Source organism: Ruditapes philippinarum, unplaced genomic scaffold, assembly GCF_026571515.1.
Source record: "Ruditapes philippinarum isolate M1 unplaced genomic scaffold, ASM2657151v2 ctg3518_1_1_1_1, whole genome shotgun sequence".
Taxonomy (NCBI): domain Eukaryota; kingdom Metazoa; phylum Mollusca; class Bivalvia; order Venerida; family Veneridae; genus Ruditapes; species Ruditapes philippinarum.
This window is the reverse complement of record NW_026866755.1, coordinates 61,637-79,718: the sequence shown is the minus strand read 5'-3', so window position 1 is coordinate 79,718 and position 18,082 is coordinate 61,637. Positions and strand designations below refer to the sequence as shown.

General features: G+C 33.3%; 1 protein-coding gene across 1 annotated transcript; it reads left to right on the top strand.

Annotated features, from left to right (window-relative positions):
- The first annotated feature begins 5,878 nt into the window (after nucleotides 1–5,878).
- On the top strand, nucleotides 5,879–8,031 carry LOC132733569 (protein toll-like). The gene has a single exon (XM_060720226.1). It carries the CDS (start codon nucleotides 5,898–5,900, stop codon nucleotides 7,584–7,586), a length of 1,689 nt encoding a protein of 562 aa, XP_060576209.1. The 5' UTR covers nucleotides 5,879–5,897; the 3' UTR covers nucleotides 7,587–8,031.
- The last annotated feature ends 10,051 nt before the right edge of the window (nucleotides 8,032–18,082 follow it).

The window sequence follows — 18,082 nt, the reverse complement described above, 5'->3', positions numbered from 1 at the left end:
TCAACGCTTCCCTTCTTATCATCATACGTGTCATAATCTTACTGTAGCCCTGAAATCATCGTACTGTAACACTGTTATCATTGTACTGTAGTAAAGTCAATCTATCACTATAGCACTGTCATCATCGTTATATAACATTGTTTTTATTTTACTGAATCACTGCTATCAACCTACTGTATCACTTTCACCATAATTCTGTAGCTCTTCCATCATCATACTTTCATCAAGCTCTTTCATCATGTGCTATGTCATAATCTTACAGTAGTTCTGCCATCATCAAATTGTAGCAAAGTCATCATCGTACTATTATCATTGTACAGTAATAAGACCAATATCATACTGAAGCTCTGTCAACATTGAAATGTAAATCATCGAACTACAGTACTTTCATAATCGCACTATACCACTGCCATCATCGCACTATACCACTGTCATCATCGAACTATACCACTGTCATCATCGCACTATATCACTGTCATCATCGCACTATACCACTGTCATCATCGCACTATACCACTGTCATCACCGCCTTATACCACTGTCATCATCGCACTATACCACTGTCATCATCGTACTATACCACTGTCATCATCGTACTATATCACTGTCATCATCGCACTATACCACTGTCATCATCGCACATATACCACTGTCATCATCGCACTATACCTCTGTCATCATCGCACTATACCACTGTGTATCATCGCACTATCCACTGTCATCATCGCACTATACCACTGTCATCATCGTACATTATACCACTGTCATCATCGCACTATACCACTGTCATCATTGCACTATACCACTGTCATCATCGCACTATACCACTGTCATCATCGCCTTATACCACTTTCATCATCGCACTATACCACTGTCATCATCGCACTATACCACTGTCATCATCGTACTATATCACTGTCATCATCGCACTATACCACTGCCATCATCGCACTATATCACTGTCATAATCGTACTATACCACTGTCATAATCGCCACTATAACACTGTCATCATCGCACTATATCACTTTCATCATCGTACTATCACACTGTCATCATCGTACTATACCACTGTCATCATCGTACTATACCACTGTCATCATCGCACTATACCACTGTCATCATCGCACTATATCACTTTCATCATCGTACTATAACACTGTCATCATCGTACGATACCACTGTCATCATCGCACTATACCACTGTATACCACTGTCAGCATTGCACTATACCACTGTCATCATCGTACTATACCACTGTCATCATCGTACTATACCACTGTCATCATCGTACTATACCACTGTCATCATCGTACTATAGCACTGTCATTATCGAACTTAAGCATTGACATCATCGAACTATAGCACTGCCATCATCGCACTGTATAAATGTCATCATCGCACTGAAAAACTGTCATAATTTTACTATAGCACTGTCATCATCGAACTATAACACTGTCATCCTATTACAATAGCACTGTCATCATATTACTTTACCACTGTCATTATCGTACTGAAGCAATGTCATCCTTGTAATATGGCACTGTTATCATCATACTATTACACTGTCATCTTCGTGCTACAGCACTGTCATCATCGTACTATAGCAATGTCATTATCGTACTAAAGTACTGTCATTTTTGTACCTAAGCACTGTCATCATTGTACTGAAGCACTGTTATAATATTTCTATAGCACTGTCATCGTCGTACTATAGCACGGTCATCATATTACTATAGCATTATCATCATCATACTGCATAACTTGCATCATCGAACTATAGCACTGTCGTTCTCGTACTGAACCACTGTCATCATCGCACTGTCATCAGTGTACAATATCACTGTCATCATCGTACTATAGCACTGTCATCATCGACCTATAGAACTGTCATCATCGCATTAAAGCACTGTCATCATCGGACTATAGCACTGTCATCATCGTACTATAGCACTGTCATCAGTGTACAATATCACTGTCATCATCATACTATAACACTGTCATCATAGTACTATAGCACTGTCATCATCGCATTAAAGCACTGTTATCATCGTACTATAGCACTGTCATTGTTTTATTTAACCAATATTCACATATCAAGCCATTAGAATGGGTCAATTTATATAAAAACATACACGAATATGGGATAATTCGAGCATAACTCGAATGAAAGTCGGCGGGACTCTATGTTAACTCTTTGAAAGTCGAGTAAATCGAGTAAAAGACGTGTTTAATCGTACAAGGCAGTACTAGACCGTACTTGGAACCGTGCAATAATCGTATGTATTCGTATGCAACTCGTATTCAAACCTTGCTTGACCAAGTAAATCCGTCTTTTATTCGTACATGCTCGTGCTAGATTCGGGTCTAACTCGTGCCAACTAATCCCAAGGCACGATTGGAGCTAAATACTCGTACCAGTCAATCCATGTATAACCGAGTATAACGTATGGGAACCCTGTGTCCAACCGTGTTTTGTGTGAGACGGCCTTAAACGTAGAAGACATGAAAGGTTCATTAATCAATTATAAAAGATAATACACAGTAAAGAAATACTGATTGGCTGACTATATGTCACTTACATTATGATGTTATTTAAATACATCAATTAATATTGAATATACATTTGTATACTTAATAATTTGGAAAAATCACAAAAGCTTAAAGTGTACAATCATCAAATCCGCAATAGCACAGTTGGTTCAATGTTTACCTATGATATTAGAGAAGTCTCTGGTATCTGGTTTTTGTGTGTGTGTGTTTTTTTTTTAATTTTTTGCAGTACATTTTAATGGAAATGATCGATTTCTTGCAAACATGTACCCACGGGTGTGGATCAACTCAAAGCATACTTTGTCTCGTTTTGTATGTATTATACGGAATTTAAATGACATTTATTAGTTCTCTACCGGTTTAACCGGCGGAGACTTTAGGTTTCCCTCCGTAGTTGTTACAGCATTGTTACAGATGTTATGAGAGTTGAGAATGAAATTAAAATTTCACACATAATTGTTACAAATGTTACAGGTTGTTACAAATGTTACAGCATAAGCCTTGAAAATGGACAGAAATCGGAATAAATAGGGTTACATAGATGCTATACAAGATTTTTACATAGTTGTTACAGCATTGTTACAAGTGTTACAAGAGTTAAGAATTAAATGAAAATTTCACACATAATTGTTACAAATGTTACAGGTTGGTACAAATGTAACAGCTTACAGCATAAGCCTTTAAAACGTACAGAAATGGGAATAAATACGGTTACATATAGATGTTACAAGGTTGTTACATAGTTGTTACAGCATTGTTACAGATGTTACGAGAGTTAAGAATGAAATGGAAAATGGAAATCGGAATAATTAGGGTTACATAGATGTTACAAGGTTGTTACATAGTTGTTACAGCATTGTTACAAATGTTACGAGAGTTGAGAATGAAATGAAAATAAGACATTAGTGTTACAAATGTTACAGGTTGTTACAAATGTTACAGCACAAGCCTTTAAAATTGTAAGAAATCAGAATTAAGTTGTTGCAAATGTTACTGAATTTACATGCGTTACATATGTGTTACTTAGTGTTACGCTTGTAACAAATGGCAAGTGTTTCGTTAAACTGCGCCCATTTTGTACCCTACGTGTTGATTTTAGTTCGATTACTAGTATATAGAAGCTATAAGCTTATAGACACACTCTCAAAACACCTCCTAGAAACAGCCAGTACTGAGCAATCCGTAAGTTTCTTTTCTTGTTCAGACAAATAATCCTGCACCCTGGCGGGTTTTGACCAATGTGGCTGGAGATCCTATGAGATTACTATGCCGGAGCGTTAACCACCTGACCAGTTGAAGACTTACAGGAGGTCAAATATGACTTGTTATGTTTAATTGCTGAACCTTGTTGACATGTCCCTTATAGCGACTTTTTATTGTGTTTTATTTGTGTCATCGTTTTGAAAATACAAAAAAACCACTTTAATTGTCGAAAAATCAGATTAAGACTCGAGTACAAATAAATAACCAATACCGGCATTTGTTCATCATTATGCTATGGCATATCTTTTTTGTCATTTAAAATAAACCATTACAAACCTGTCCATATACATACAATGTAACTGTTTGAATATCGACATACAGTATGTCAATGAAGCATGAAATAACAAGATTCCTACACGTACAAAATATCACAGCAAAAATTGGAAACCTGATTTGTTAAAAGAATAAATACCTGTAGGATCAATTACATGTCCATTTTTGAAAATGGCAGTAACAAACATTTTAGAAATATTAATTTTAGTTTTAGGTCTTACTCTGATTATTGCAAAGAGTGGATATAACAACACGTGTGAATATGAGTTGATACCAGCAGATCAAAAAAGTTTACCTGATTCATCATATGAAGTTATATTGTCGTATATAATATGGAAAAACCAAAGCGGATGTACTATGCACGTGGATGAGATTTACAAAAATTTAACAAAACACGTAACAGAGAACATAACTAATAGTTTTCTAGGTGTCAATTTAATGTGCATAGATAATGGTGATATTCACTTTACATATTCAGGATCCAATGAGAAAATTCATAGACTTGATATCTTCTTCGATTTATCTATAACAATGTGTTCTGTATATATGAATGAATTGGCGATTTTTCAACAATATGGATACATTTATTCTATGAGTACCGAAAATGTATCGTACATTTATCCAGGTGCATCTTGCTCAATTTTAAAAAACCTTATAGTGCTGTCGTCAAAGCTACTTTGTACAGAAACCTATAAAAACGAAACAAATCTGAGACAATCTTTCTTCTGGGAGGTATGTGACCCATTTAATCACCTAACTAAATTGACTCTACAGGGATGTAGGGAACATATGTATTATATGAATGCCTCCTTCATACAGAGTAAATTTCCAAAAATTCAACGGCTCATTTTGAGATACACGAATTTGACATCAAGTGGGATGACTTTTCCTTGGACAAATGAATATTTCAACATCTCTGACCTTGATAGTATCAAACCCCATACATTCAATACAAAAAGTAACGAAAACGGCAATCATTCTATGAAAAATATTATATCTATATCTGACAGCATTGTGAAATTCAGTAATGATGTTACTTTGGTTGGATATATATCTAAAATAGTCATAAACAAAAACAAAATGCCTAAACTACCAGATACTATATTCCTCAATGTATGCGATTTGAAAGACCTAGATCTATCAAATAATGAAATCAAAGAAGTGAACAAAAATGCCTTTTTAATGCAGACCAAGCTGGAGACACTAATCTTAGCTTATAACATTTTGACTACACTACCAGTAGATGTTTTTGACAATTTGTCTAATTTGTTGACTTTAGACTTATCTTCAAACAAAATAACAAAAGTTGAACAACGATATTTCAAATATTTGACTAAATTAGAGAATCTTTATTTGGAACGCAATACCATTATAACATTACCGCATGACTTTCTTAAGGCGCAGATTAACTCAGTTCAACGCGTTCTTCTTTCAGAAAACCCATTAGAGACTTTTCCTTTGAATGTTTTATATTCTCCAAAGATATTGTTTGTCGATATGCGACATTGTCATATCAATTCTAGTGGATTCCAGTCTCTGCTGAACAATTCAAATTTATACGAATTGGTCTCTCAGTCACGGCCTGTTCCTTCACAAAAACCAATATTTGATTTGTCTCAAAATAATATTACAAAAATCAGTTTTAAGCACGTACTTCCGTCAGTTGTATTAAAATTCTTGGATATTATTAAGAGATTGAAAATAAATCTAGCAGACAATCCAATAGACTGTACATGTGTATCGGACGAACTATATGGAATAAGTGTTTACTGGAAATGTCAAAATCCATCGGAGTTCAGAGGGCGATTAATGGCCATGATAAAACCTCAAGAAATATATTGTCCAATTTACAGCCATTCTTGCCCTGATAAATGTGCTTGTTTCAAACGTAATTATATAAACTCTCTAATAATTGACTGTCGGAATATCAATATAACTTCTTTACCTTCGGTAATGCCCGTTGGAAGATTAGAACTGTGGTTCCGTAATGCAAGCTTACTCGAAATATTACCCATGGACTATATGGAGAATGTAACGTTTTTAGACGTTTCTAATAACAGAATTAACCGGATTACGCCCAGTACTGTAGCTGCTCTGGGCACCGTGTCAACTTTGAAGTTAGATCACAATTACTTGACACATCTTCCTGAACAGTTGGCGAACAAGAACATTTCCTCAATAACCCTTTCAGGTAACCTATTTATATGTGACTGCAAGATGAAATGGATGCAATCATGGCTTCACATACAAAAGAATCCAGTCAAGGATTGGAATAAAATTGAATGTACATATACCCCAAGCATGGCGCCAGCACAACTGATTTCTGTGCCAGAGTCAGTGTTTGTTTGCACAACATCATTTTCCCTCCACAAACATGAAGGTTTCCCGTCAGTTATAACTGCAAGTGCTTTTTTTGTTTTGGTATGCATTTTACTACTTACCGGTATTACATTTCAACGCTTTACAATAAAGGTTCTACTTTTTCTGTTCTGTGGATTTCATCCATTTGATAAACAAAGTCAATATCACTCAAACGTAACATATGATGCTTTTACTTTATACTCGTACATGGACAGGGAATTCGTACAAAACAACTTGGTAGACAAATTGAAGAGCAAAGGCTACAAAGTTGTCGATTTTTATAAAGATATGATAGTTGGTTTTTCGTTTCTTCAAAACATCGAGATTTTCATTGAAAGATCGAAAAGAATAATATTTTGCTGGACAGAGGATATGCTGGGAAATGATTTAATCATATCTGCTTGGAATATAGCATACGAGAAAGCTGTAAAGAATGAGCTTGACCTTTTGATATTGGTAGTTGATAGTGATGTAAATAAACGTTCCTGCACCAATGGCAACTTAAAGAGGTATCTTAAAAGAGGTAGATATATCAAAAAACAATCCAAATATATGTTTGCAAGCGTTGAATATTTAATGCCAATGATTAGTTCAAATACTGTAGACAAAATGTTTAATGATAAAAGAGGAGAAGAAAGCAATATTCCCATGTTAGAAACTCTCTCTAACACAGATTATTATTATGGTAACGGATTGATTTATGTGTCATACCCTGATGATCTAGACTTTGAGATTCGACATGATCTTATCCCGTACTTATCAAGAAAAGAGAGAAATATCAAAGTTCTTGAACACGAATTCACACCTGGAGCAGATATCCGTGAAGAAATTCATAACAAACTTGATTCCTCGCAGCATTTAATTTTCGTCATTTCTCGTTCTACGTTTGATGATGATATTAAAATGTTTATCCTCACAACAGTGATGTCAAATTCAATATTACGTAACAAAAATTATTTGCTGTTATTTACATCCGGCCATTTACATGGTGATGACTTCACAAAGGAGATCAACAATTATTTCAACAATTTTGTTACAGGAAGTTACAGAGAAGAAAATTTTAAAGCACGTTTGCTTCAAGCATTATGTCAAGATTTTAGCTTACCCCATGATGAAAACATAGTTGAAAATCAGTAACTAGATACTTGCATTAAAAGGAAACATTTAAAGTAAATACATCTATAAACAATGAGATTATAAATGTGACATTTAAACTGTTAATAGATTTAGAATTGAATTGTTGATGGGGTAGAGTAGAAAGCTGTATATATTTTCCTATACATATTGAATTCAAATACTAGTAGTATTTACAAGCATTTTATTTTTGTTTTGTACCACTTCAAGACTTTAATATAACTTTAATTTACATTTATCCATCTGTTACGAAGCAAAATCTTAGTATTTCAAATAATTTTTGTAATTGATTGTTTTTTTGTTGTTTTTTTTATATTTATATATCAAGTGTCTTGTCAAGCGTTTGATTAACTTCATTTGCATATGCTAAAAAGAGTTTTTCACACATTTATATTATAATTATATTGTGTTTTGATTGTTGACACTTGCACGGACTTTAATTGTCAATATAATTGGCGTCCGCGCCGAAGCGCGGCGCCTCTTATGGAATGAAATTTGATTTTGTGAAAGGGCGACAGCAACTTCTCGAGCCTTTTAGTCGGACATGATAAAAGCCGATCATTCCGATCGGTATGAGGGTACTTGATTATTAATTAAAAATGAAATGTCGCGATATATACAATGAATAGCGAACTGGAGAATTTCGCAATGCAAACATTTTCAAATGAAATAACCTTTTCCGTCAATAAATCGCGCTCTTCGGGGTATCTTTATTTATCATTTTGTAGTACACAGTGGGTTATTATGGTATGTTATTGTTGCTGAATAGAATGATGAGTTGATGACCTAAATACTCCGAAAATCTATTAATAGAGGGATGTACTCCTATCGGTAATTCCCGGTCTCTCCTGGTCTATTTTGGTGACCGGCGAATAATACCACACGTTTATTGTCCGGTCTCTCCCGGTTTTGGAGTAGATGTTTGATATCGTTACAGAACAGAACAAATATTTTACAGATAAATAAGCTTTTTTCAAAATGAATGTTTGTCACTTAGTTTGGTTACAATAATTAATAAACACAGATCAACTCTCAAATTTATTGATTATTATTATACATAAACATACAATTCGAAAAAAAACCAACAACAACAATAGCATGTTTTATTTTATCTATATGAGATAAAAACAATAAATATGTACAATAATTGAGAAAAAAGGTACATTTTTATGGTATTAATATGACACTATCAACTTTGAAACATTTTATTTAATTTGTTATTCGTGTTTAGTAAAGATGCCGAGGAATTATTCAAAGTTACAAATTAGATTTTATGAATTATTCAATTGATTGGTACTTTACAAAATGATAAAGAAAAATACAAATGTACATGTAGTGCTGCAAATTCATAGGGTAAAATGACACCGAAGTGGTCTATGTCAGCCAACAGCAAGTTTTATATACAAAATTAATCGTCTTGGTCTGTAGTTTCCGGAATGAATATTCATTTGGTTTAAGCCCGATGCGTAGCTTAAAAATCCAAGATGGCGTCAAAGATGGCCGCCAAATCCCTATATATTCTAGAGTATTAATATGTGCTCATATTTGTTTCCGCTTTTGTATTTCAAGTGAAATTTTTGCACGGAAGATATCATTTAAAGTGTTTTATACGAAGAGATTTAATTTTATTGGAGAAAACAGATTGTTTTTTGCTTTTTTATACGTAAATAAGCAAAATAATGCTTAACATATGGGTTTTTGCTATGATACTCTTGTCTTAGCTTAAACTGAGAAATATCTATTACTTATTTTGTTATTCCACTATTGTAATGTATTCATGAGAGTAATGCTTTAATACATTCATATCATATCTTAAGAAATCTTTCTTTGTAATTATGCAGTAAGACATATAAAATGAGAGGCGGTACATTAAAATAGTTGTTCAATGTAAGGTTGTAACTGGTACTTATTTGTTCTATCAATTATTTCCCCAAATTTTGTGTTTCTGTCAAATTATAGCTTCTTTAGTGCAGTCCATGTAACTGATTAACATAAGAAACAAGGAATATGATAATTTGCTTCTGGTTATTTAATGAATTATTGTTCAATCGTACCCCACCCACTATGAATAAAAATCTAGGAAACTCTGACCCCTCGATTATACTGATTATTTGGAATGACAATATTTACGTAAGTTAATAAACATAAGGTGATTTTCAAAGTGTGATACTATTACAGGTATCTTGTCAGATCTAAAAATCTGTTCAAAAATGTGTTACCAATTTAAAAAACATGATTTTGTTGTAAGTTCCCCTAAGGATTTGAAAAGTACAATGTATGCAAAACAACCTCTGCTCATTTATTTATATGTTACACACCTTTTTATGTCAAATGAAATGTAATTTTTTTTTTAAAGTTTCTTAAATTGACAAAGTAGTCATTTAAAAAGTTTGATATTTTATCTACATAGATCATTACTCTGTTGGCCTTCGGTTGCATGAAACATGCATAGTAGTCGGATAAAACATAATGTTTATATGAAAATCGTTCAGCTTGGCATTATAATTGTGTTTGTGTTATTCAAATTCCTTCTATTTGACCTTTTTCGAGTGGTGTGGTTCTAGTATTTCTTTTTAAATAGTGTATAATAACCCTTTGGATAAATTGTGTATAATAACCCATTGGATATGTTACCTGCTTTTAAAGCTTTTGTTCTTTATTTCTTGTGGACAATATGTTGTATGTCGTGAAATTGCACGAACATTTTACATTGAAGATACTATGATCACTTTCGTATGAATATATCTATGGACGTGTCTTCACTTCCTTTAAGTGTACCAGTTTATGTAAAATTGAGAATTCTGCTTAAGCCGGTGCTAGGGGGTGTGGATGGTAACTTACAATTACCACTACCGGTATGTTCCTATATGACGACACAGTGTAAATAAAGTAAATCCTCGCCAAGTAAAATTCTAACAATTGTTATGGTTACATTAGACGAAATAAACAAAACACATACATGATCGTGTAAATATGTACAATTAAGGTACAGCCTAATTAACTCGATGCCTTAAAGGAAGGCAGAGCAACAAGAACATCACTTACCAAGACAGAAGACGAGATTAAAACAATTAAGAACGCACAAAACGTCAAACTGAAAATGTTGCAGGCTGGGTTTGATTGAGCCTGTTCATGAATGGCACTGTCAAGTGCAAACTATAGTACACGCCCCCCCCCCAGCACCAAATTAAGCAGAATTCAAGTTGACTCCCCGTTCGTAATACCCCACCCACTTTGTATATGAATTCAGATCAATAAAACACATTTATGGCATAGTTCGCTTATTCTAACTTATTCTAAATAGTGTAGATATAGTTTTAAAGTTGTTGTAAACGAAATCAAGAATGTTATTCAGTTTAAACAAGAATAAAACTAATAAGTTACAAATATTCAGAAAAGGACACACAGTTTGCAACATATGTTTTCTTCTTTCGTTTAAATTAGGCGATGAAAACTAGAAAAAAAATCAATAAAGTCAAAATTTATAGCATGAATAAATTAAAAATAAGAAATTTTGTGCAAAATTTCAATTGATTTACAAAACTGAAAAAGGAAATAAGCCAACGTAAATATACTAGAATATTTAGGGATTTGGCGGCCATCTTTGACGCCATCTTGGATATCTTAGCTTCGCATCGGGGTTGGGCCAAATGAATATCCATTCCGGAAACTACAGAGCCAGACGAACATTTTGGTATATGAAACTTGCTGTTGGCTGACATAGACCACTTACCCCTCTAATAAGGCTAGTAAAATGGGCTGATTTGCAGCACTAATGTATATGGTTTAAGAATAAATAATACTATATATTGAAAGATTAACCATAATTTACTGACTTTTTCCAGTTAAGTTTTGACTTATAATCGTCGGTCAATATAACAATTGAATTCTAAAAATAGTAGTAAACGTAAAAACTCAGTATTAAAATAGCACATAAAACACAAAAAGAAAAGAAAACAATATTCATAAAATCTGTAATTCTTTTTTATTAAAATAGATATTCTTAGTCTTCGCTAATAGCGATAACATAATAAGTGACAATTACACAAGTGTGGTGTTGATCATGCGTTACACACATGGATTATAAATGATTGCTATTAATAACCACGATCATAAAGAAATAAAAAGTAATATTCTAATCTCTAGCATGCCAATCAAAGTTAATAATGAACAATGTCTTTCGTCCGTTCATCCATAAGTAATATACAATTCTGGCAAAAACCAATTAACCATTGAAAAGTTTATAAGAATATCTTGTCATCATATATCTACTAGTTCATCTTCACCTGCTGCATTTCTTGCTTGGACGCCCTTTGATGCTTTGCATCAATGCTTTTCTTGTTTAATTAATTGTAATATAAATTCGTGACGCTTGTGAATTCACGAGGCGGCTTTCTCTGAAAACACACAAGCACTTGACAGGTAGGAGCACAGTAGAATCTGTCTGTAGTAAAATCCTAAAGGTGGTGCTTAATGAAAAGATTGATATTAATTAGCTGACTAATTAGCGGTCGCCGGTGACGTTAAGCAAAAGTCGCTTAATATAGCTATTCTATGCTCAACTTTGATATCAGAAAATATTAATAATTGCTACACAGTCTCTTTGCAAATATGAAATAAACATGTTTTGACTTCACACAAAGTTAATAAAATATTATGTCATGTTTAACACTCTACACACCTAGGTCGTCACAATATTAATATATAGTGTCGCAGTTTTTTTTAAAAGAAAAGACCAACTTTACTTGTCCCGTATCAGAGAACGTTACTTCGAATAAAGTTTATTGTTCATTTTTCGTTTAAATTTAGTAAGAATTTTATAGGTTTTTATAAATTTCTTCGATTAAAATATTTTACTCAAAGATGAGAATAGTATATCTTTAAAGAGATATAAGGGGGAATTTAAAGTGGTCGAATAAAACAAATGTCGCTTAATACACGTGGTTGCATGGACAAGTTAGACTGTAATACGCATTACAATAAAGGTTGTACTTTTTCTGTATTGTGGTTTCCATCCATTTGATAAACAAAGTCAATATTACTCAAATGCAACATATGATGATTTTATTTTATACTCGTAAATAGAAACAATGCAATGATTAATGTGTATTTTAAAATGTTTATAAATTTATAATAATTGAATTGCTGATTTGGTAGAGTAGCAAGCTGTATATATTTTCCTATACATATTCAACTAAAATATCATTATCCTTTTAATTGTTCCGTTACAAGCATATAGTTGTTTTGTACCATTTCAAAAAAGTAATATAACTTTACATTTATCCATCTGTTACAAAGAATATCTTATCAAACAAATGTTTCTTATTTCAAATAAATGTATGAGTGATTGTTTTGTGTTGTTTTTATATTTATTCATGAAATTCGAAGATCAATGTGCTTATATATAAATTATGCTTGATGGTTGCGTCAGGAGTAAACCTTTTACAGTAACAATCCCCGACCATGATTCATAGCGAGTGTTTAATCGAACTTAATTTAATTTAGTGTTCTCATTTTTCTTTGTTTGCATGCGTGCTCAAATCTTAAATCTATATCTATATTTATAATTGAATTCTCCAAGTTTTAATTCTATGCCACTGCTATTATAAATTTATAAAGGCAAGTTGGTGTTGCCCTGTCCATCTGTCCGTTCGATCTCGGTTCGTGCGTTTCTTCAAAAGCCTTTTCCGGTCCAAAACTCAGTCATGCAGGAAGGGATTTTAAAACATGTTGGCACCAATGTTAAGCTTGACGAGACTGTGAGTCATGCGCAAGACACACTTTGAGTCAATGTCAGCAGTTAGAAAATCCTGTCCGACCCATACCACTGCCATGCATAAAGGGATTTTGGAATAACTTGGCACAAATGTGAAGCAAAATGAGACACAGTGTCATAAGCAAGACATAGACACACAAACTCAAAGGTCAAGATTTAGCTCAGAGGTCAAAGGTCAGCAGCAGATCAGCAGAAAATATTGTCCGCTCCACAACTCTGCCATGCATCAGTTTATTTTGTCCATTGGCTAAAGTGTTTGGCCTGCTGTAATATTGTTATCCGAGCAATTATTTTAATCAATATTTTCCTTGACAATAGAAATGAATATTACTGATTGGTTTCTTTCCTGTTTTATTTTTGTACAATACAATCAATCTCTACTGAGAATATTTTGGGCTCTGTCCCTCTTTAATCAAAGCCTTGTGAATATTGAAAAATACCCTGTTTTTATCAACAGCCATCGTCCGTTTTACGGTATTTGAAAAGGTCTTTATTGCGAAAAGATAAAAATAAAATACCAATTATTCTGTCCGTTCATAACATCTTAAATTAAGTAAAAATGGAATGTCTTAAACTTTTGATGATGCAAAAATGTAGTTTATTAAAGTTTATTGTAATTCGGTGAATCTTTGTTATAAATTATTTGTTTGACGTTTTAGTTTACAGAATTTTATTTACACTCTCAGATCCGTTCCTCTCAGCAATCCGTAAGTTTCTTTTCTTGCTGGCTTGCACCTGGCGGGTTTTTGGCCCATGTGGCTAGAGATCACGAGATAACTATTCCGGCGCGTTAACCACCTGACCATTTGAAGAGTTACAGAAGGTCGTTTATGACTTGTTATGTCTAATTTTTTAACATTGTGGACATGTCCCTTATAACGACTTTTAATTGTGTTTTATTTGTGCCATGGTTTTGAAAATACCAAAAAAAATCAATTGTCGAAAAATTGGATTGAGACGCGAGTACAAATAAATAATCTATACCGGCATGTGTTCATCATTATGCTGTGGCATATCTTTTTGGTCATTTAAAATAAACCACTACAAACATGTACATACTATGTAACTGTTTGAATATCGACATACAATATTTCAATAATTCCCTTCGTTTAAAAACGGCTCAATTATAAATATATTACAATATGCTACAACAAAAAGTTTGTGTTTAAGTTATCTATATGATAATATATGAGCGTTATCGAATTCATATTTAATTTTCATTTTAAACAAAAAGAGAAGCAGAAAAGATTCAGCAGAACCTAAGGTTAAATGTTATAATGTCAGTGTTCTAATCAGAAATCATAGGACACATATTTTATTTATTGACAGTTAACTTTGTGTTGTGTTTTAGAGGTTTGGTCTGGAATATTCCTTCTACAAGAACATTACCATTGAACTGATTAGTAAAGGTATCAAAATTGCAAACTTCATTCCTCGCAATATTTCGTTTTTGTTATGTCTTGTTCTACGTTTGATGATGATATTAAAATGTTTATCCTCACAACAGTGTTATCAAATTCAACATTACGTAACAAAAATTATTTGCTGTTATTTACATCGGGCCTTTTACAAGGTGATGACTTCACAAATGAGATCAACCATTATTTCAACAATTTTGGGACAGGAAGTGTCAGAGAAGAAAATTTTAAAACACTTTTGCTACAAGCATTATGTCAGGATTTAACTTCACTCGTGATGAAAACATTGTTGAAAATCAGTAAAAATGATAACATTGCAAGGACACATTTAAGGTAAATATAAATAATGAAATGATTAATGTGTCTTTTAAACTGTTAATAATGAATTTAAGCTTAATATTATTGAATTGTCGATAGGATAGAGTATCAAGCTGTATATATTTTCCTATACATATTCAACTCAAATTATTCTGTTACAAGTATATAGTTGTTTTGTACCATTTCAAGAATGTGATATAACTTTACATTTATCCATCAATTTCAAAGAATATTTTATCAAACAAAAGTTTATTATTTCAAAGAAGTTTTGCAATAATTGTTTACTTGATATTTGTTTACATTCACTTATATCTAACTTATGCTTGATGGTTGTGCCATGTGTAAACCTTTTACAAAAAAACTCATTCTCCGACCTTGATTCATAGTGAGTGTTTAATTAAATTTCAGTGGATTACACTTTATCGAGATTTGATATGCTTTACAAAAGCAGATGTCAAGTGCTGCGTGGCATCTGTAAACAGTTGCCCCATACTTTACTTCAATGTTTGTCTGGTCCTTCGGGATCATTGATAAAAACAGTTTAAAGTGTTTAAAATTTAGTACCGATCCAATCGTTGCTGGATATTGCACTTGTTCACTATCCCTCATGTACAGACTCAATCAAACCGAGTCTGCAATTTTCATGTAACTTTGTTGTGATTGATGCTTCCAAGGGATCACGCCTAATTCAGATTTTCAATCGAAGAAATGCTCTCATGTGTCTTTGTAAACGTGCTTGCTGTCAAGTATTAAATATATATTTATATAAATCAATGAAGTTTTAATTGTATGCCACCGTAATAATAATGGCAAGTTGATGCATATAGCGTTTCTCATGTCCGTATTTCTATTAGTTCATGCCATGGATGCGTGTCCTAGAATCCCTTGTCCAATCCAAAACACAGTAATACATCAGTTGATTTTGATTCATTTGAGACAAAATTTAAGCATGATGAGACTATGAGTCATGCGCTAGAGATCCCTAGCGCTAATGTCAAGGTTCATCTCTTAGATCAAAGGTCAGCAGTATGAATATATTGTCCGCTCTACAACTCTGTCAAGCATCAAGGGACTTCAAATTCAGTTTGCAAGTGTTTAGCATGATGAATTCTTGTTATCACTGTTATAACCAATGCTTTAAGACCTATTCATGTCACTTCTACATGTATATTCGAATTATTTATAACTATTTTCACGTGAAGTATTAACTGGAATATATATGTTAGATTGACATTTTGACTTTGTAGGGAAGGCTGTTGCTTGTAATGACTTGTAGCTTATACCATTTGCACTACAGATATACTTATATGAACATTTGTTTTGTAGAAAATCCATGTTTTACATCTATCATTTAGATCTCGCTGCAATAAAAGAGTATTAATCTGTGAGAATTCAATTATTTTTTACGTCACAAATTTCACCCAGAGTTACGATCCCCACGGGAACATTGATATATATGGATCCCTTGTTACGTGTTCTGAAACTATTACAACTCTAATTAATTCTCTCATCCCACGGATACAGGCCTGTTCTTTGCTTAGAGGAGAATTGAGTACCGCTCATTGAGTACCGCTCAAGACGGTGCTAGGGGGCGTGAGGGATGTTGCACTTATTCACTATCCCTCATGTACAGACTCAATCAAACCGAGTCTGCAATTCTTATGTTATTTTGTTGTGATTAATGTTTCCGAGGGATCACTTTGTTTCCAGAATTTTGTACTTCACAACAGCAGGTGTCAAGTGCCGTGTGGCAGTCGTAAAAAGTTGCCCCGTACTTCACTTCAGTGTTGTTATATTTTCTGGTCCTTCGGGATCATTGATGCCAACACTATAAAGTGTTGAGAATTGAGTACCGCTCATTGAGTACCGCTCAAGCCGGTGCTAGGGGCGTGAGGGATGTTGCACTTATTTACTATCCCTCATGTACAGACTCAATCAAACCGAGTCTGCAATTCTTATGTTATTTTGTTGTGATTAATGTTTCCGAGGGATCACTTTGTTTCCAGAATTTAGTAGATCAACATGCGTAAATGACTGGAATGTCTTGAATACATCATGAACTATTGAATATCTGGACTCAGTTTATAGCCATATGACCCAGGTGAGCGATGCAGTGTCATCATTGTCCTCTTGTTCAATATCTCATGCGCAGTGCAACGATATCTTCAAACTTTAGTTATTTGGATTTTTAAGCTGGTGATCGCCGTTTCTGGACGGCGATATATACAATTGACAAGACTTTAAAGCAGCACGCCTCAAGATGCATCCTAATTTTCATGAAAATTTTTAAAATGTATTTAAAGGTAAAATATTGTGAAATGAACAAAGAAAGTACTTGACACATTACAATCGGCACTTAAAATCCACGTAAATTACCAAAAAAAAAGGTCAAAATATGCATAAATAACCCCTACTCCGTTAGTAACGCAGTAGAATTATGGTGATAAATACTACAAAATACAGTCATTAATTGCACATAGGATATAAATTATCACTTGAATCTATAATTTGTTTGCATTTCTCAAAGTTTTAGTTTGGTTTTTCCAAGTTTAATTTTCTTGAAATATTTTGAGTCATCTGGAGGCATGCAGCTTTAACAGTTCTACCTGTACACCGCCTGCCTTTAGCCAATCAAAGCGAATAATTCAATATCACATGATAACAGAATAGACGTAAAAAATCTTAAATGAGGGATGCTTAAATGGACTCGCTCAACCGTCATATTTTGTCGGGCTACTTATTCGCACAACTGAAAAATACCATTATCAATTTACGAACTCAGTACCAGTCTTTAGTCTGTTGCAGGATAAACACAGCAAATTTAAATATTTTTTGCTACATGTCATCTCTGATTAGAGAATGTAGTTAAATAAGAGTATATTTTTTTCCTTCCGAAACTTGCGCTTAAAGAAAAAAACTTAATAAATGCTTCCTTCTGGCCAAGTTTATTTCTATGACATTCTTTAGTTATAGTCAGTTTTAAGGCA